Consider the following 20,571-nt stretch of genomic DNA (forward strand, 5'->3'; position numbering starts at 1 on the left):
ATTTGCATTCAACAAATCTAGTCAAGTTTTGATATCTAGAGTAGATAAATTACTCACAAAGGTTAACCAGATAAACCTAAAAACCTTGTCAAAAATGGGAAGAGGAAATGAGCAGTTAATTCTATGAGGAAAATCAACAGATGGCCAAGAAGCACTTGAAAAAAATGCTCATCATCACTTATCATTAGGGAAATATAAATGAAGACAACAATGAGGATGGTACATATCAGAAATACTTGGAACAATCTGTGTTGGTGGGTATGTGGCAAGAGAGCAACTCTCATCCACTGCTGGTGGTAATGCTGTCTGGTCTAACTAACCCCTATGGAAACAATATAGAGGGTTCTCACTACACTTAAAATTGAGCTGACATATAACCCAGCAATCTCCCTTTTGGGAATCTATCCATAGGACAGAAAAAAACATTCATCCAAAAGAATGTATGCACACCGCTATTCATTGCAGCACACAGTACAATAGCTAAGACTTGGAATCAACCTAGATGTCCAACGACAGATGAGTGGATCTTGATGATGTCATTTATATATATAGTGGAATACTACATAGCTGTAAGGAATGATGCAAACATGCAATTTGCTGCAACATATATAGAGTCTTTGAAAGTTCAGATACCCTGAGTTTGCAATCCATGGCCTTGCAGGAGGCTAGAACCATGCTGACTGAAGTCATGCATGGTAGTTATGCAGGCTTACATCTTAATTTGAGCAGGATCTTGTCAATGTCTATTAACTGGTACTGTATTACATATACATTTAGGTTGTTGTTTCTGTAGGCTGTCTTATTAGTGAAATATGAACTTGCAATTTAAAAAAACACAGGCAGACAAACCAGAAAAATGAGAAGATTTAACATCTGGGTGTTTTTTTTTTTTAAATATGGAACGCTTCACGAATTTGCGTGTCATCCTTGCGCAGGGGCTATGCTAATCTTCTCTGTATCGTTCCAATTTTAGTATATGTGCTGCCGAAGCGAGCACACATCTGGGTGTTTTAAAGTCAACAACAATTGAGATTTTAGTAGCAGAGTGTAAATTCCTCAAAGAGAAAATAATTATGTCTATTCTTTCTAATCTAAGAGCTGATGATATTTGTCCTTTTGTTCCATCTGTTTTATACATTACAGGGAAGTCTTTTCTTCAGTAACTGAAATCTGAGACCATAAATTGGTCTGTGACAGTCTTATATTTTGGGAGTATTTATTTCTATTTGAAGCACTGATCCCATTTATGTTGCTTGGGATCAGATTCCTTAGGATTACTCAACAGTTCATATTTGCTTTTATAGTTGTACTTTAATAGCATATTTAACACGCCAGAGATATAGGTGAGGAAAAGCTCGGTAAGCAGAAACTCCTGAGAGGATGGAGGACTACTTTGAGTTCATTAAGCTATTAAACTTTAGAATGACAAAGACTGTGTTTTTTTCCTTCTTAAAAAAATAAGAACCAAATCTCTTGAGAATAATGGTTAAGTTATAGAACAGGACAATTCACATAGTTCAAGTCTTCTAGCATCATAGAAAAATTTACAGTAGATAGATGAGAAAGTGCTTTTTTTAAAGGGATCCATTTACAATGACATCTTCTACAGAGCAACAGGTATGTGTAGAAATTAAGAATAAAACTGTTTTTTTTAAAGTAAAAATTCACCCAAACAATGCAGTGGAATTGTTGCTTTGATTTTTTTTTTAAAAATATCTTAGTCATGTGCAGAGAAAATATGAAGGGATGTAGCAGATAAGGACTTGCTTAAAAAGGAATGTCATCAGACAGATCAAGGAGTAGGACCTTAAACAAATAAACAATAAAAGGCAGAGTGTTTTAAATATTTGAGCAATATAATGAACTACTTTTTTTTATAGTTGTATATTGTTCCTAAAAAGATTGAGAATTCTGGAAAGATTATCTTTTCATGAGTGACTAATTACTTTTCACAGGAATTCACCTAAGAAAAGCAGAGGAATAGATTGTTGCCTGGGCTCTTTACAACAATTATTTTCCTTTACTTTCTTAAAAATATTTTTTTTATTCTGGTCAAACCTTTCTTGAAGTTAGTAGTGCTCATACCCAACAAGAATCAAAAGGAGAGAAGGAAAATGCCACCCTTGATAGTGCTTACAGAATCACGTCTGGGCCTTTTCTAAAATCAAGTGATAGTGCTCATAACTTGTACCATCAAATAAATAAGTAAAAAAAATGAATGATTAGCATAAAAAAGTTTATAAAGTCGTTTCTTTGTTTATTTGGGGGGGGGACCACACCTGTTTGATGCTTAGGGGTTACTCCTGGCTATGTGCTCAGAAATCGCCCCAGGCTTGGGGGGACCATATTGGATGCCAGGGGATAGAATTGTGGTCCATCCCAGGCTTGCAAGGAAGACACCTTACTTCTAGCACCACCTTTCCGGCCCCTATAAAGTCTTTTTTACAGTCTTAACAAAAAAGGGACTGCTGAAGCATAGGAAAATAAAATACGAAAGCACTGATGAATTTTAATGATGATTAAAAATTTCAATAAAGGTCCTATATTCATAATTTATTTTCTGCATATTAAGTGGACATCTGAGAAAAAATGTTTCATTTTAATATCAGTTTAATATCTCATTTTAATATCTACTTATTATTCATTTAATATATTAATATCTTGATTCGAACACCTTGATTACAAACATAATTGTGGTTGGGTTTCAGTCATGTAAAGAACACCCCCTTCACCAGTGCAACATTACCATCATCAATGTCCCAAATCTCCTTATTGCTCTAGACAGGCTTTCTACTTCCCTCATTCATTCATGTTGTTATTTCTCTAACTGCACTCACCACACTTTGTGGTGAGCTTCGTGTAGTGGGCTGGAACTTCTAGTCCTCTATTTTGTCTCTGAAAATTATTGCAAGAATGTCTTTTATTTCAATACATTTTTAGGGGATGTGGAAGTCACATCTATCTCCACAATTAGTACAATAAAACTTTGATCCACTGTGTTTATAAATTGAATGAGAAAAAAATTTACTTAGTTTAAAATCTTTCATTTTTTTGGCCAAGTTTCTTGCGAAAACACAAAAGTAATATGAAAAATCTAAGGTTTTGTTGTAATTTCTAAGCTATATTAATCACTGATCTTTCTATACTACTTCAATCTGAAAATCTTTGATTTTTGGTACTTAATCATAAGTACAACTTATGTGACCATTTGTCACCAATGCATTTTTAATATGTATTGGCTATATTTTATGTATTTAGGTAGGTATTAGCTTTTTAGTTATTTTATAGACTCTTTACAACTAGGGTCATGCTTTCTTATATCTTCAATTGTATCTTATGTATTATAGGCAGATTTATTTATAAGGAACTGTACAAAAGTAGTGGATCATTAGTGAACAAAGAATTTCTGCATTATTACTAGTTATGCGATGTATTTAGAGAATATAGCTCTAATTTTAATTAAAAATAGTTATCTTAGTTAACATAGATTTTATTGTGCTGAATGAAGACATAAAATCAAAACAGAGGACATTTGCTACTTGTTTTGCTTGTAGTGGAGTGGACTTACTTGCCTTACTTGAATGATTCCATCCACCAGAACTTGTCAGGCTTAGGTTTTGCTCATTGCGCATGGCACAGCATTCTGAGATGATCAGGAGACATGCACTTTACTCTTCATAAAGAAGAGAACTATGTCTTGCTTTGACCACTGACCATCTCTATGCTGCTTGACAAGTAATGATTATCAATACTCAGTGATTGAAGAGAAATATTCTGCCAGACAATTAGACATCCTAAATGATCATTTCTCTTTCAAACAAATTTAACTTAAAAAATTGAAAATAATGGTGAAAAAAATGGTGAAAATAAATAATAGAACACATGAATAAATTGTTTTCAAATAATATGTTCCTGGTCATGTAAGATCATTGACCCCAACACAATTAAATCAAAAATAAATTTAAAACTATTGTATACCTTGTATAAGAATATAATTTCGGGACCTGGAGAGATAGCACAGAGGTGTTTGCCTTGCAAGCAGCCTATCCAGGACCAAAGGTGGTTGGTTCGAATCCCGGTGTCCCATATGGTCCCCCGTGCCTGCCAGGAGCTATTTCTGAGCAGACAGCCAGGAGTAACCCCTGAGCACCGCCGGGTGTGGCCCAAAAAACAAAAAAAAACAAAACAAAAGAATATAATTTCATATGTACATGAGGTAGAATATTATGCAGCAGCAGATAAAGAAAGGGTAAATAAGAATACTACCATAAGTAATGTTTCTGCATAAGTGATCTTGAATCAGTTGTCTCTGTATTCTTGAGTTAGTATATAAAAGCTACTATAAAATTAGAATAATTATTATTTGACAAAAATACCATCTTTTGCCGTTTTTTTTTTTTGAAGGACACATTTGATTGCTCAGATTATGAAAATGGATCTTGCACTGAAAATGAAAGGCCATTGGGTGTCAGAGCTGCAATGTATTCATTTATGGCAGTAGCCATATTCATCACGGTATTTGGCAATCTTGCCATGATCATTTCCATTGCTTACTTCAAACAGCTTCACACACCAACCAACTTCCTCATTCTCTCCATGGCTGTCACTGATTTTCTCCTAGGATTTACCATTATGCCCTACAGTATGATTAGATCGGTGGAGAATTGCTGGTATTTTGGGATCACATTTTGCAAGATTCATTATAGTTTTGATCTAATGCTTAGCATAACATCCATCTTCCATCTTTGCTCAGTGGCTATTGATAGATTTTATGCTATTTGTTACCCTTTACGCTATTCTACAAAAATGACAATTCCAGTCATCAAAAGATTGCTATTTTTCTGTTGGTCTGTCCCAGGAGCATTTGCATTTGGGGTGGTCATCTCAGAGGCCTACGCGGAGGGCATAGAAGGCTACAACGTCTTGGTGGCTTGCTCCAGCTCCTGCCCAGTGATGTTCAACAAACTCTGGGGAACTACATTGTTTATGGCAGGTTTCTTCACTCCTGGATCTGTTATGGTGGGAATTTATGGCAAAATTTTCTCAGTATCTAGGAAACATGCTCGTGCAATCAATAGCTTGCCAGAAAATCAAAATAATCAAATAAGAAAAGACAAAAAAGCTGCCAAAACATTAGGAATAGTAATGGGTATTTTCTTGTTATGTTGGTTTCCCTGTTTCTTTACAATTTTGTTGGATCCCTTTTTGAACTTCTCTACACCTGCAGTTTTGTTTGATGCTTTGACATGGTTTGGTTATTTTAACTCCACCTGTAATCCCTTAATATATGGTTTCTTCTATCCTTGGTTTCGTAGAGCCTTGAAATACATTTTGGTAGGCAAAATTTTCAGCTCACATTTCCACAATACTAATTTGTTTGTTCAAAAAGAAACGGAATAAAGTGAGATGAAGTGAAAAAATTAGAATATAGAAAAATTTGAAGTTACATAAAGTATTTATATGTTTGTGTCCTATTTAGCTATAATGGAAAGCTCTTAGTTTCTAAGACTTGAGGAAAAAGTCATTAAACTCAAACCTCCATATATACTCACAACTAAAAGGAAAATAAAAATAGAGGAAATGTAAGTAAAAGCCATAAAGAGGAAGAAAAGGCACAGAACTTGTATGCTATTGGAAGAAATCAAAACATAAGTTGAGTTTAAAAATTCCCCTAACTTTTTTATTACCATGCACATTGTACACATATTTGGTTGTTATTATCATCAATTCCTGGCAAAGTATTCTTTGGAAATGCCAACATGCTATTTTATAATTAAGTAAATATAATTTTAAAAACCATCTTGCCAGGAATGACTTATTTGTTTGCCAAGTTAAGCCTTCAGTTGATTTTACTATTGTGAAATTTATGCTTAATATCTGAAAGAGTAAAACAAAACTTGTGTGACTGATGTTTCAGTTTTCCAATATTTTTATTCATGTACCTTCTTAATCAAAGCACTTGGCAGTTTTCTAATGTATTATAAGAACATTCTATTCAAGTTGGAATCTTCCTACTACTCAGTGTCTTTCATGTTTTATACTACTTAGTTGGTGGCTGTTAATAAATGTAAAATATATACAAAGAAAGTGTTTTGGGTATTCTATCTTTTTTGATTAATATTTATGCACATATTTTAAAAACAATAAGCAAGAGAAATCAAAGACACAAACTAATAATTAACTATAAGGGATTTTCTGGGTGCTAAAAACTTCTTATTTGTTATTTGGTTTCTTTTAAAGCGTAAGTTGATACCCATTAATAACTAATGAAATTGCTGTACTGATCTGTAACCAGTAAAACATTAACACCTGGTTCTAAAAAGAGGAGGAAATAACACAGAGGAAAAGTGGACATGTGTGATTCCAATATGCCACTGGCTGAAAGCAACATTTTTAATGAAAGCATACTAGAAGAAAATCTCAGAATATGTCACTTTCATTGAAGGTAAATATTGCTTTGTGAAACATTTAGTTTATTATTCTATATATGGGTATACTGTGCTTCTTTTATGTAAATGATATTGAAGTAATTGTTTTTTTAATTTATATGAATGAACAAATGATCGTTTTTCTCTTTGTGGAAAGTGTTAATAATGCCCAAATTTGCTTTGAGTTTAGTTCACTGCACAGATCACAACTAAGTAGTGTACACTCAGTTAACTGTCTTGACTGACTGTTTAGAGATGGGACTGACACTTATTGGCATCCTAATGTCTAACCTTCTTCTATCCTTGGATCCTTGCTGATGGCTGGTAGGCTGATTCCTCTTGATTGATAGGGTAAAAATGGTTGAGTGGACCTTCTGAAATAGCATTATTAAAGTAGCATTATTAAAGCTAAGGTCTATTATGAAAGGTAATGTACTATATTCCATGCTATTGAGTCTTAAAGGCAATTTTTCCTAGAATGTGCCATTTTAGCATATAAATACACACATATAAACTGCCTATTTCTGTTTTTTTGTATAAAAAGGATAATTTTTTCACATTTCTGTAAGGAGAATTATTCTGAATTTTATTGAAGATGTGGGTTGTATTCTGTTGTTTAATGAAAAAAATGTCAATTCCTTGTGGTCCATACAATTTCTTATGATGTTTCTTTTATTAGAATCTCTTCATATTTTCTTCTCTTTTGAGAATATGATTATTTTTATATCACAACCCCTGAAATTAGCCCCCTGTAAAGTTATGTTTATTGTCCCAATTTTTGTTAATATATAGTTTGTGACACTGATTTTTTCTGTAAATTAAGAACCTAAGTACAAACTACTTTAACACAAATAAATCACCCCAGCATTTCATTACATTTAGAAATCAAAATATAAACAGATGCCTTTTATGAGCCAATTATTTTTTTCTTGGTCAAAGTCTACATTTAATTTATCTTACAGAGCTGGAGTGATAGAACAGCAAGACTTGCATGTGGCCAATCAGGATTGAGTCCCTGGTATCCCTGAGCATATGGTCTCTTGAGCATAACCACGGGAGTAATTGCTGAGATCAGCAATGCCCGAGTATTTTCAGGTGTGATACAAAATCAAATTATTAGTTTATATTTGTCTGTGTATTTGTAACACATGTAATACATTTGTAATTTCAGTACTTTAGCTTCCCAATATGAGGTTCAATTAAACCTACCAATGAAATAATTGTTCATTATTTGAAAAAATGTGAAAGATATCTGGGAATTAAAAAAACACAGACTATTGTTATACCTCCCAGGAAAATAGTAGAAAGAACCATTCTTCTGGGATTCTTACAAATTCTCTTTTGGGGCTTGTGGATTTTATTTCTGTACTCCAGTTCTCCTGAGAAAAGCACAAACTTTTATGAATCAGATAACTTAATCATTGACAATACTTCTTCAGAATTTCCTGACCACATGCCTACAGAGCCTCTAGAAGACAAGTAATGCCTTACAACTAACCTTTCAGGAAAAGGAAGATATTGTCTCAATACAAAAAGGAAATGCATATATAATCTATTAAAAATGATAATTTATACTCTTCTTCAGAAAATTGAATTGTTGAATGAATTTTTATAGAAAGTTAGAAAATTTTTATAAATAGACTGCAAAAGAGGTAAGTTTTTCTCTCAAGTTAAAAATAATCATAGTGATATTTTAGTGAAATAGAGGACTCAAACTTATGCAAAATTTGTCAAAACCTGTTTCTATATAGTGGTATATAAAAATAAGAATTACATGATCTATGCAAGACATCATTTAATCTAAAGTATGTGTAAGGTATTAATGTAGTTTAATAATGCTAGAACATATTTTGGCATTGTATCTTAATAAAATAAAACCATATGCATTCTAATTTAATATCAGGTGATAACTTTTTATTTTTTTGGTATATTTTCCTCTTGTGGAAAGATTTTCTATTTTCTTAGTTGCTCTTTAAAACTGTTCACACATTTCAGACTCAATGACAGAAGGAAAAGTGAGTTTCTCTATTGTTGAGAACTACTCTCTAATTCAATAATGTCCATATCTTACCAAGGCTTTCATTTTTTAGAATGTCTGAGACTTTTTATTTAAAAAATTCACAGTATGGGACCAGGTAGGGCATTTGGTTGGCATGCAGAAGATTAGTGTTTTGAATTTTGGCATCTCATATGGTTCCCTGAGCCTGCCAGGAGCGATTTCTGAGAGAGCCAGGAGTAACCCCTATGCGCTGCCAGGTGTGACACAAAAACCAAATAAATAAATAAAATAAAATAAAATAAAAATTTACAGTACATAATCATTGGCTGGTCTCTGGACCAGATTTTGATTAGTAAGATTTAGATAAATGATAAGCTAATATAAGCATTTGAAGCTATTGACATTTATGTTGCTGAAATTGATTGGAAATAATTTTCTGACCATTATTAGAATTGGTAAAAGGTGGTGAGAAGTTTCCTGGAATAGAAACTAGAAAGCCTAGATTATCTTGTTGGACTTTAGTTAATTTTTTGGAATGAAACAAGAAGAGGCAGTTGAAATGTTCCTTTCATGTAATTTAGAAACCTTAAGACACCGAGATTTTACTGAGATTGTGCTTTAATGAGAAAGCTGTTTCTTTTCTTTTGTGAAGAAATTTGTTAGCAATTTTCAAAATAGCAATTATAGTCTTATAAACCAGTCTTTCTCAAGGAAGATTTTTATATAATTTTTAGATATTTAATCACTGTGAATTACAGAGTTACAAAGTTGTTTATTAATAAGTTTCAGGCTTACAGTGTTCCAGTGCTTATTTATCTAACTTTCAGGCTAAAAATCTTCCAATACAATAAATACAACATTTCAGGTTTACAACGTTCTGTCATCAGTGCTCAGTTTACTTTGCTAATATCCCAATTTCTCTCTCACCCTTCACCCTAGCCTCCCTCTTAGAACAGCACTTTCTCCTTTCATCTTTGTCCTAGTCTGACCCTAATTTATCCTATCATCCCTCCCCAGAGACAAGCTTCAAGGAAAATGCCATAGACAAAAAAGCCTTATACTTGTATTAATGAAGTCTTAGAACTATTTTTTTATTAACTTAAGCTATTACCATATAACCTTCATTTGTCCAGCTCTGTTAAGTATTAAAGAGTCAGAGAGAAAATTAGGATACTATTTTTCATACGATTTGAAGCTTAACTAGGTAGTTTTAAAACGTTCATGAGTGGTAGCGCAAGCGGTAAGGCATCTACCTTGCCTGCACTAGGCTAGGAAGACCGTGGTTGGATCCCCCCACATCCCATATGATCCCCCAAGCCAGAAGCAATTTCTGAGCGCATAGCCAGGAGTAACTTCTGAGTGTCACCAGGTATGGCCCAAAAGCCAAAATAAATAAATAAATAAATAAATAAATAAATAAATAAATAAATAAATAAGTAAGTAAGTAAGTAAGTAAGTAAGTTCAGGATAGTCTAGGAGTTTATCAAGGAGTTAGTGTTAGTTAGAGTTAGTTAGAGTGCTACCTCATTGCTAATAATAACAAAGAAGTCTTGATCTGCTTTGAATTTTTATATTCTCTCTCTTTTTTTTGGGGGGGGGGGTCACACCTGGCGGTGCTCAGGGGTTACTCCTGGCTGTCTGCTCAGAAATTGATCCTGGCAGGCACGGGGGACCATATGGGACAACGGGATTTGAACCAACCACCTTTGGTCCTGGATTGGCTGCTTGTAAGGCAAATGCCGCTGTGCTATCTCTCCAGGCCCTCTCTTCTTTCTTGGAAATTTTGATCACTTACTCAATTTGCTGTGTATGTAATACTACTTTATTTAAATGTTTTCCTTATTGCTTTTAGAAATAAACTTTTTCAAGATGTTTTACTCATTTTTAATTACCACATGGCTTTATAAGACTGTGAGCAAATATGGGACAAATTAATATTTACATGTGATAATTATTTAACTTTCTGATGTCAAAATATACAAACATTTTTAGATTAATAGTAAGTTGAGGAGCCGGTGAAGCGGCGCTAGAAGGTATCTGCCTTGTAAGCGCTAGCCAAGGAAGGACCGCAGTTCAATCCCCCGGCGTCCCATATGATCCCCCCCAAGCCAGGAGCGATTTCTGAGCACTTAGTCAGGAGTAATTCCTGAGCATCAAATCGGTGTGACCTGAAAAACTACTTTTCTTCTTGTTCTTCTTCTTCTTCTTGTTCTTCTTCTTCTTCTTCTTCTTCTTCATGTTGTTCTTCTTCTTCTTCTTCTTCTTCTTCTTCTTCTTCTTCTTCTTCTTCTTCTTCCTCTTCTTCTTCTTCTTCTTCTTCTCCTTCTCCTTCTCCTTCTCCTTCTTCTTCTTCTTCTTCTTCTTCTTCTTCTTCTTCTTCTCTTCTTCTTCTTCTTCTTCTTCTTCTTCTTCTTCTTCTTCTTCTTCTTCTTCTTCTTCTTCTTCTTCTTCTTCTTCTTCTTCTTCTTCTCCTCTCTCACTCTCTCGCTCTCTGTCTATCTGTCTGTGTCTCTCTCTCATTGTTTTTCATTTTAGATACTGTGGTCTGCAATATTGTTATTGAAGGGGAATCATGCAAATACCTTTATCTCCTTTCAGCACCCAGTTATTGTTTCAGAGTGATCATTGTCATAGTGGTTCCTTCTCTGCCCAAACTACACTATCCTGCTTTTTGTAGCAAGCTTCCTCCAGGCCCTTGTTCCTATTGTCTTTAGGTATTATTACCATAACATAAATTTTTATAAATCACACAAATGGGTGCAGCCATTTTATGTTTATCTCTTTCTTTATAACTCATTTTTCTCAGCACAATAGTCCCCAAACCATCTATGTGTAAGCAAATTTCATGACTGATAAAATATTCTGTCTGGTTAATTTTCAATGCTTTGTTTTGAATATTGCTATTTATTACTATTTCTAAAATAAGTTCCAAGTGGTCTTTGTAATTGTAATATTTAAAGATTCATGATGTTTCCTATTATATATTAGAGACTAAAAAAAGAAAATTCAATCTCATGCATTTTTATAAATTAATACCTTTTTTAATTATTGAAAGAGAAATGATGGAATAATCATTGTTGGTTATGTTTCCTTTTCTTTTTATATTGGCTCTGTTATTAAAGAAACTTCTAACAATTTATGAAGAGGCATCAAAAGAACATGAATGTGGGGGTTATTTTGAACTTGTATGTTTCTTTATTAAGCAGTTATCTAATTAGCTAATACATTTAGAACTTCATCCTTAAACCCTAGAAATTGTGGTTCAAAAGAATTTAAAAGAGGAAGAGGAGGGATATTGTTCATACTTTCTCCAAATTTGTGTTCAAATTTAAAAACTTTAAAATTTGCTGCTTATCTCCTTAAATGACTAATACTAAATAACACCTGATGCTTTCCCAACAATATGCATGTAGGTGGTAACAGTAATTTCCAGTTCTTTCCCAGATAATTAGGTTCAAGTATAAGGGGAATATGTATTGTAGAAATGATGACAATTGTATATGTTGAGGCATGTGGAAATATTTGCCTTTTCTTTTAGAAAGATGCAACACCACACACTTTATGACATTTATGTGACACCAATATTTCAAACTTGAAAATTAGATTCAGAACCCAGAGTGTTCTTTCTCCTTCTGAAAATAATTGAATTTCATTGAAATTTTAAAAAATAATCTTTAGCTAAGTGATATAATCTTGCCATGGAAATATGATTCCTGGGACCATAGAGATAGCACAATGGATAGAACAATTTCCTTCTTGCGTTCAGCTGGCCTGGGTTTGATCCCCAGCATCCGAATATGGCCCCGCAAGCACCTCCAAGAGTAATCACTGAACACAGAGGCAGGAGTAATCTCTGATATTTGAGCATGCCAGATATGGCACAGACACTTAAAAAAAAAAGATTCATTGAAATGCAAATCACTGGAGATATATCATTTTATTTAGCTCGACAATTAAGCAACAGTCAGAATTTTTTAAATCAATGGGAGATCTTTTGAAAGTATTAGTATTTGAACAATTTAACATAAAATGATGATTAAAGGCAACAGTTCAGCTTAAGAGACTATAGAGACTACTTTCAGTTTTTAAATTTTCTTTGGTGCTTGGATCACACCTATGCTCAGGACTTACTTCTTTTTCTGCACTCAAGGATCACTCCTAGTAGGGTTTGGGGACCATATGAGATACAGAAGAGCAAACACAGGTAGGCCTCACTCATCCAGGCATATATCCTACCCACGGTGCTATCACTCAAAATCATATCAGGAAGAAATGTATTAGTCAATGATTTTGAAATTATAATGTAGTTTTCCAAAAGAACATTGTTATTTTTGTTAACACGTGTTAAAAAACATAAAATAAGATGTTATTTTAGAGCTATAAATTTAATGTGTAACATAGGAGACTTTTTTTCCCTTGGGCCTTCCAGTGGAGACTAGAAGGCCTGCTGGACAAATTCTAAAAGAGCTGCAACACTGTGTTTTATTTTATTAAGGAGAAAACTGAGGTTCAGTATCACTGGAAAACTCTAAAGTGGCCCTGAAGTTTATATAATAAAATTGGTTATAATAGAGAGTTTTATGGGCAATGATCTAATTTAATTGCATATATATTTCATTAACTTAAATACTATACAGGTATAGTAAGCCTGTCCTATCCTGGGCAGTATTTTCTTACATTTTGCTGCATATGTGATTTTTAGCTAGGAGGAAAACCCCAGAGGGGACAAAATTCTGAACTTCCCTCAGTCATTGGAAGAGACTTCGATTATTGTTTAAGGGACTAAGAGTCAGCATAAACCCATCTTATAAATGGCTACAGATAAATAGATACTCTCATCTCCACCTCCCAAGTGTATTTAACTAAATCACTTAGCAGTTTTTCCTTTTCATTACTGCCTTTGTACCTATATTTGGCTTTTTCATCTATACTTTTCACTGCACTAGCAGTGTAAAATATGTGTAAAATATAGCACATTTTGTTCTACCTCTCAAAAGGCTATTTTCATAACAGCACTAAAAACCACTTGTTCCTGAAAGATATTTTCATGAACAATGATTCCCGAATAAATCTATCTATAGCAAAGCTTAAATCAAAATAGAATAAGTTGCTTTTAGTGAAATATTTTTAATGTCCACAAAAATCATTTATTTGTGTAGCTATTTGTTAAAAATATACATCTAATACTTTTTTTACATGCATAACCCTAAGCCAGGGGTCTCAAACTCAATTTACCTGGGGGCCGCAGAAGGCAAAGTTGGGGTGATCCTTGAGTGCAAAGTCAGTAGCAAGCCTTGAACATTGGGGGGTGTGACCAAAACAACTAAAACAAAACAAAACAAAAATAGATTCCTCTAGGGCAGGGCCACAAAATGTTGTACGGATGGCCGCAAACGGCCCGTGGGCCACGAGTTTGAGACCCCTTAGCACTGAGAGTTTGGGCTTAAACAGACTAGAAAGACTTTTGTCTCATGGTAGTAACATATAAATAGAAATTCTGATAAGTTGTGCTTGTTAGTTTATTCTGGCATGTAAAAGTAAACAAACAAAACTAATGTATTAAACCTCTGTACACAAAAATGGACTTACCGGCATAGCAACGTTGTGTGAAGAATGCTTTCATTTATTTTCTAAAGTGTAGGCTAGGTTAGATTCTCACAACTCTTTTCTTGGTGCAAAAACAAAGGGGAAGTATGGGTCAGAGCTATAGCACAGTGGTAGGGCGTTTGCCTTGCATGCAGCTGACCCAGGAAGGACCTCGGTTCGATCCCTGGCGTCCATAAGGGCCCCCAAGCCAGGTGCGATTTCTGAGCACATAGCCAGGAGTAACCTCTGAGCGTCACTGGGTGTGGCCCAAAACAAAAGCAAAACAAACAAACAAATAACAAAGAGAAAGTAAGACATTGATAGTGGAGAAAAGCATATCCAATATCTGATCTAACAAACTCCAGTACTGAAAGCAATATTCAGTGAATTCTGATATTAAACTACAGCCAAATTCTACATACATTATTTTGTTCTTTCCTGTTACTTACAAGAAGACTTGAAGCTAATAAACTTTTATTCATTATTTACAAGCTATAATTTGTGAATATAATTTGTGATGGGACCTCCAAGTCCCATCGACTCCAGTATTCCTCATCTTACCAGGAGCTCACAGCTAACCAGAGGTGGTACTTAGCATAGGACAGGAATTTTCAAACTTTATTTCCTCTTCTATGGGAATAAAATAAGTCTCTAGAAACAGACAAGTTAAGTACTTTGCTCAGGAGAACAATGAGAGGAAGAAATACTTGAACTCCCAATTTTTTTAGAGCTGTAATTTCAGCCACCATACAAAGCAGTAGAAGTGAATTGACTTGAGTGAGAATAGTACTTAGTAGCTAATAAAAAATTTAGTAGAATTGGAAAAAATTCTACTATCACTCATCCTTTCTTATAAAAAATTTCTCCCCTCATTTCAGCCCCTTCTTGCCTAGTGCTCAAAGGAGTTTATTTACTGAAGAGCAGCTACTCAAGATAAAAAATGTGAAAAGTGGCCATATATTCTTTAAAAGAATAAAAAGTAAAAAAAGTCAACTACTGAGGCATAATTTATACACTATAAATAGTAGTATCATTCGATTAATTTGGGCATATGCAAATAACTAATGCAATATTAACAGTATAATTAAGATAGTAAACAAATTCAATACTTTCCCAAGTTTCTTGTGAATAACTAATAATAACATGAGATCACTTTTTGGGGGGTGAAACTTGGCCATGCTCAGGGTTTACTCATATCCTATGCTCAGAAATTATTCCTGGTAGTGCTCAGGGGCATCATATAGAATGCTACAGATTGAACTCCAGTTGGGTGCATGCAAGGCAAGAGCCCTCCGCACTGTGTTATTGCTCTCACCTCTAAGCAAATTTTGAAGTGTGCAATATAGGCACTATTTTGTAGATAACTGCTAAAACTTGCTCATCCATCACAAGAAACTTTATGCTTGCTGGAAAAAGCCTTATTTCCTCTTAAGTCTCTGATAACCAATATTATATTCTCTATTTTGCAAGTCTTCTTTAGATACCAAAAATGTGCAATAATCTCTTGAAAATGTTGTAATACACCACCAGTTGATATATAAACCCCTGTTGAATATATGGGTGAATAAAATGGAGTAAAATACAATAAAAACAAGCAGCTAAGTTTTTAAATTTAAAATGTGGAAAATGAATAGAAGAAAAGCTCTATTAATATAATGTAATTTTTAAATGAACCCTAATAAAAATGAGTTAATAATAGATGTCATTGAACTTCATTTTACTATTAGGAGCTGAAATTTATCTGAAACATTTTAAGAAGAAAAGAGACATTGACTCATCTTTCTAGAAAAGAATTCATAGTGAAAATATTCCATGGATCTAACTTACATTCCCGAAGACATATCCAGTTGCCCCAAATTTGGAAATAAATCCTGTCCTCCCACCAACAGACCTTTTCACGTCCGTGTGATGATGTATTCAGTCATGACTGGAGCCATGGTTATCACTATCTTTGGAAACTTGGTTATAATGATTTCCATATCACATTTCAAACAGCTTCACTCTCCCACAAATTTTCTAATTCTCTCCATGGCAACAACGGACTTTCTGCTTGGTTTTGTCATTATGCCCTATAGCATGGTTCGATCAGTAGAGAGCTGTTGGTATTTTGGGGATGGTTTTTGCAAATTCCATGCAAGTTTTGATATGATGTTGAGCCTGACCTCCATTTTCCATCTTTGTTCCATTGCCATTGATAGATTTTATGCTGTGTGTTATCCATTACACTACACAACTACAATGACCACCTCCAAGATAAAGAGGTTGCTGGCATTTTGCTGGTCTGCCCCTGCTCTTTTTTCTTTTACTTTAGTCCTGTCAGAGGCCAATGTTTCTGGTATGCAGAGCTATGAGATACTAGTTGCTTGTTTTAATTTCTGTGCACTTACTTTTAACAAGTTTTGGGGAACAATATTGTTCACCACATGTTTCTTTACTCCTGGCTCTATCATGGTAGGTATTTATGGGAAAATCTTTGTTGTTTCTAAAAGACATGCTCGTGTCATCAGCAACATGCCTGAAAATAAAAAGGGGGAGGTAAAAAAAAGCTTATCAAAGAAAAAGGATAGAAAAGCAGCCAAAACACTAGGTATAGTGATGGGAGTATTTCTAGCTTGCTGGTTACCTTGTTTTCTTGCTGTTTTGATTGACCCATATCTAGGCTACTCCACTCCCATAATAATACTTGATGTTTTAGTGTGGCTTGGATATTTCAACTCTACATGCAACCCCCTCATTCATGGCTTTTTTTATCCATGGTTTCGAAAAGCTCTCAAGCATATAGTGTCAGGAAAAATATTTAGCTCTAATTCAGAAACTGCAAATTTGTTTCTTGAAGCACATTAATAAATAATATGTTATTCCAAACATTTGTAGACTACTAAGAGAAAACCGTTATTATTTTGACTTAAAGCACATACTTTATATACTCTGGTTCCTAAAAATATTCTATCAAGTGTGGTGTGCTTAGTCTGTACAAGATCTGCAGTCACTATCTTTGATCAGCCAATCTATCATTAAATAATTATGAACTCTGTATCCAATTGACATTCACTTCTGAATGGTTGAAAGAATGTATAAAAGAAATACAAAATCTATTTTAGAACAGGTTGGCCTCAATTTGCACTGAAGTAATAAGCGACCAATATAACAATATAGAAAACTAAGTGCTAATAGTTTTAGTTTTTAGCTGATTCTGCGTTAGACAAGAGAAGTTCTTCAGAAAAAGGAAGATTCTTGTGATTACAGATCAATGGAGGTCATAATTTTACAATCAATAGTAGTCCCTTCAAGTTAGTATTGATATTGGGATAATAATTAGTCACTATTGCAAATAATATTTTTGCAAGATATTTTCTAATTTACTCCAAATATCAACCAAGGAGGAAACAGTTGATTATAAATGATTATGATTATATACAATTTTATTTTTTTATATTTGTGATTTTTTTGTGGTTTATGTTTCAAATGACTTTCTGTTTCTTCCGACTGTAATTTCTCCATTAGCAGGATGTGGCATCAGCCTGACTACAGAGCAATTTCCCTGTACTTTGGAAAATCTCATCAATGCTTTTTTCTTTTAAATATTTTTTGGGGGGCCACACCTGGCAGTACTCAGGGGTTAGTCCTGGCTGGCTGCTCAGAAATAGCTCCTGGCAGGCACGGGGGCCATATGGGACAACCACCTTTGGTCCTGGATCGAATGCTTGCAAGGCAAGCATCTGTTTTTATAAATACTCAAGTTTAGAGGATCTCCACATTAATGGATAATGTGATGATTTTGTTGCCTGGATATTTTAAAAGTGCCACTGGAAATTGCTTGAAACTTCATTAAGTGTGGAATTTTGGTTCAAAAGAGTCACATATGATGGAAGTTCTCATTTTCCCTTTATTTTGAAATATGGCTTTTATTGCTTTTTTGTTTGGGTTGAAATATTATTTTTTAAATGTATAGAATAAAATGGTTGCATGGCCTAGGAGAAAGCTTAAAACTTAAGCCTTAAGTGATAGAGCATATCACATGCCTAGCAAATGCAAGATTCTGAGTTTGATCCCTCTTTAAATCCCACTTTAAAACACAGTTTTAAACCCTGACACCAATTCAGGATTCAAGGCGAGTCCTGATGGTCCTGAAAACAGCATTAAATTGGACACCAATCTTCTGGTAGGAGCCTTGGGGTGGAGCACTCCACCTATGTAACAATTTTCTTTAAGAACATGGGGATAACAACAGCATATGGTCAATATAAAGTAAAATATGGTGATGAATTACTTTCTTAAATCCACCCCACATATCTGGCTACAATCTCAGTTTCTATGTCATTGGGGTTTCCTGGTGTCCAAGGAAAATGTGTAACTCCTGAAGAATCATGCATGTAAAATAGATGTGAGCTCAAAGCTAACTGTGAGACCCCACATCTTTTCAGAAACAGGGTAGGTTAAATCAATGGCAATGTACATGCATTGTACATACAAAAAAAGAAAAGTTAGATAGAAAATTATTCCAGCTTTTTTTTATTAGAGGTAAACAAACACCCTACATTTCAATGAATACCCTACACTTTGGCAATAAATAAGGGGAACATTTGTTAACGTTGAACTAAGTTTTCTCTCTTTGACCCTTTGTTTTTTCCTTTTCTCATTCTTTCCTCCATAATTGACCTAGTAGGGCTAGTTTGTCCATTTTAGCTCTTTAATCTCAAGGGAAAAATCTCAAGGCACTAAAATGATCTATCTTCCCAGAATTAAATCTCTGGTGGCTTGTAGTAGCCCCAAATATGAGCCTCATGGGTTACATTTCATGTATAAATATTGATGACTGCACAGAAGTAAAAAGCCTATAAATAAGAATACCTGTCTTATACTTTTTGTAAGGAAATCCACAATGAGGTGAGACATATAATACAATGCTTTTACATATGGTGAAAAACCTTGGGACAGGAAAAAAATTTACTTTTCATTTATTTGAAGTTTAAATTTCCTATTGACCATATAAATCCTAGCAAATTCATAAGAACATTTTAAAAGGAAAAAACCATACTAGATGTATATGTTTTATTTTTTACCTGTTGAAATTGAAAAAAAAATATGGGTCTATAAGTAAATCTGGATCATTAAATTAAAACAGCTAAAATTATTAAATGGAATGATAGTAAAGTTTAGAACATATCTTTCTAAAATATAATTCATAGATAATTTCTCATAGTCAACAATAAATTATTGTCAAAATAATTAAGCAAAATCACTATTTCTCAGAGATAATCTCAAATAGTGTTTGAATCACACGCTAAACAGCAAAACAACAAGAATTTTGTCTGGTAGTTGGTATGATATGACCTTTACTGATTTTCCCATCTTAGTTATTGCAAAATATCTCTTTTCTTACGTAAAGAAAATACATACTTTTATACAAGTGGGTTAATATGATTTTTGACATCTAACACAAAAATCTAATGCATATAATTTTCCCTTAAAGTTACAAGGAACTATCTTACTTTTGTATAAATATGCTGTATAAAAGCTTACATATTTCAATAACGTACTTAACCATTATTTAAAAGCATATGATATATTCAAGTAAGTGAATCATTTACAACTTATATGTTGTAATGTATTTATTACAATCAATACAATGATTGCTTTTAAAATGAAGTTTAAAGCTTTAAAAGTTAATAAAAATTGGTGAAGACATTATTTATATGAAGTGTTTTGTCTATGATTCAGTACAAAAACATAGCAATTTCTAATAATTGTCAGTTATCTTTATAAAGGCTTTTTGTTTGTTTGTTTTTGTATTTTGGGTCACACCTGGCACGCTCAGGGGTTACTTCTGGCTCTATGTTCAGAAATCGCCTCTGGCAGGCACGGGGGATCATATGGGATACCGGGATTCGAACCACTGTCCTCCTGCATGGAAGGCAAATGCCTTACCTCCATGCTATCTCGCCAGCCCCAGTCTTTATAAAGGTTTTAATGTTGAATCAACACTTAAAATTTCACAAAGAATGAAACTAGAAGACATTATAAAGCTGACTCACTACAGAAGATATTTAGGTATTTCAAATTTTATTATATCCAGTTTCTTCAAACTAAGGAACCAAAGAGTGAAGTAAAAATATAATTCATATTGTATTCCAGAATTGATAGTCACCAGTTTATAAAAAGTTTAAGTATGTTTTTGACTTTCTTAAATTATGTTCTCCTTATATTATCATTTCTAAATTTATATAATTTAATGACATTTAATTGGTACAAAGTTATCTGGAAGAAAATATAATGGTATGAGAATTAGAATTGTTATTTCACAGGAGACAGAATGTGTTATGTTAAGATTTAAATACTGAAAATATAGCTGTAATACATAGTATCAGATACTATAAATTTAATTTTCAAAACAGTAGTGTTTGGGAACTAGAACTTTCCTCTGGCCTCGGAGGATTCAATTTCCAGCATCCACATGGTCCTGAGACTCCTCCCAGGAGTGACACATGAGTTAGGAGTTAGCTCTGAGTAGTCCTCGTATTCCCTTCAAAAAATAGAAGCAATATTTTCATTGATATT

At 33.8% G+C, this 20,571-nt stretch overlaps 2 protein-coding genes and 2 non-coding genes across 4 annotated transcripts; 2 read left to right on the forward strand and 2 right to left on the reverse strand.

The window, feature by feature from the left end:
- Window positions 1-890: 890 nt before the first annotated feature.
- On the reverse strand, window positions 891-997 carry LOC126025047 (U6 spliceosomal RNA). The gene has a single exon (XR_007501096.1). It is a non-coding gene; the product is annotated as a U6 spliceosomal RNA (small nuclear RNA).
- Window positions 998-4,410: 3,413 nt separating this feature from the next.
- LOC126024766 (trace amine-associated receptor 2) lies at window positions 4,411-5,400 on the forward strand. The gene has a single exon (XM_049785239.1). It carries the CDS (start codon window positions 4,480-4,482, stop codon window positions 5,398-5,400), a length of 921 nt encoding a protein of 306 aa, XP_049641196.1. The 5' UTR covers window positions 4,411-4,479.
- Window positions 5,401-12,843: 7,443 nt separating this feature from the next.
- Window positions 12,844-12,905, reverse strand: LOC126025344 (U7 small nuclear RNA). The gene has a single exon (XR_007501354.1). It is a non-coding gene; the product is annotated as a U7 small nuclear RNA (small nuclear RNA).
- A 2,920-nt stretch (window positions 12,906-15,825) lies between these two features.
- On the forward strand, window positions 15,826-16,857 carry LOC126024748 (trace amine-associated receptor 3). Its single transcript, XM_049785213.1, has one exon. It carries the CDS (start codon window positions 15,826-15,828, stop codon window positions 16,855-16,857), a length of 1,032 nt encoding a protein of 343 aa, XP_049641170.1.
- The last annotated feature ends 3,714 nt before the right edge of the window (window positions 16,858-20,571 follow it).

The sequence above is a fragment of the Suncus etruscus genome, chromosome 12, assembly GCF_024139225.1.
Source record: "Suncus etruscus isolate mSunEtr1 chromosome 12, mSunEtr1.pri.cur, whole genome shotgun sequence".
In the NCBI taxonomy this organism is placed as follows: domain Eukaryota; kingdom Metazoa; phylum Chordata; class Mammalia; order Eulipotyphla; family Soricidae; genus Suncus; species Suncus etruscus.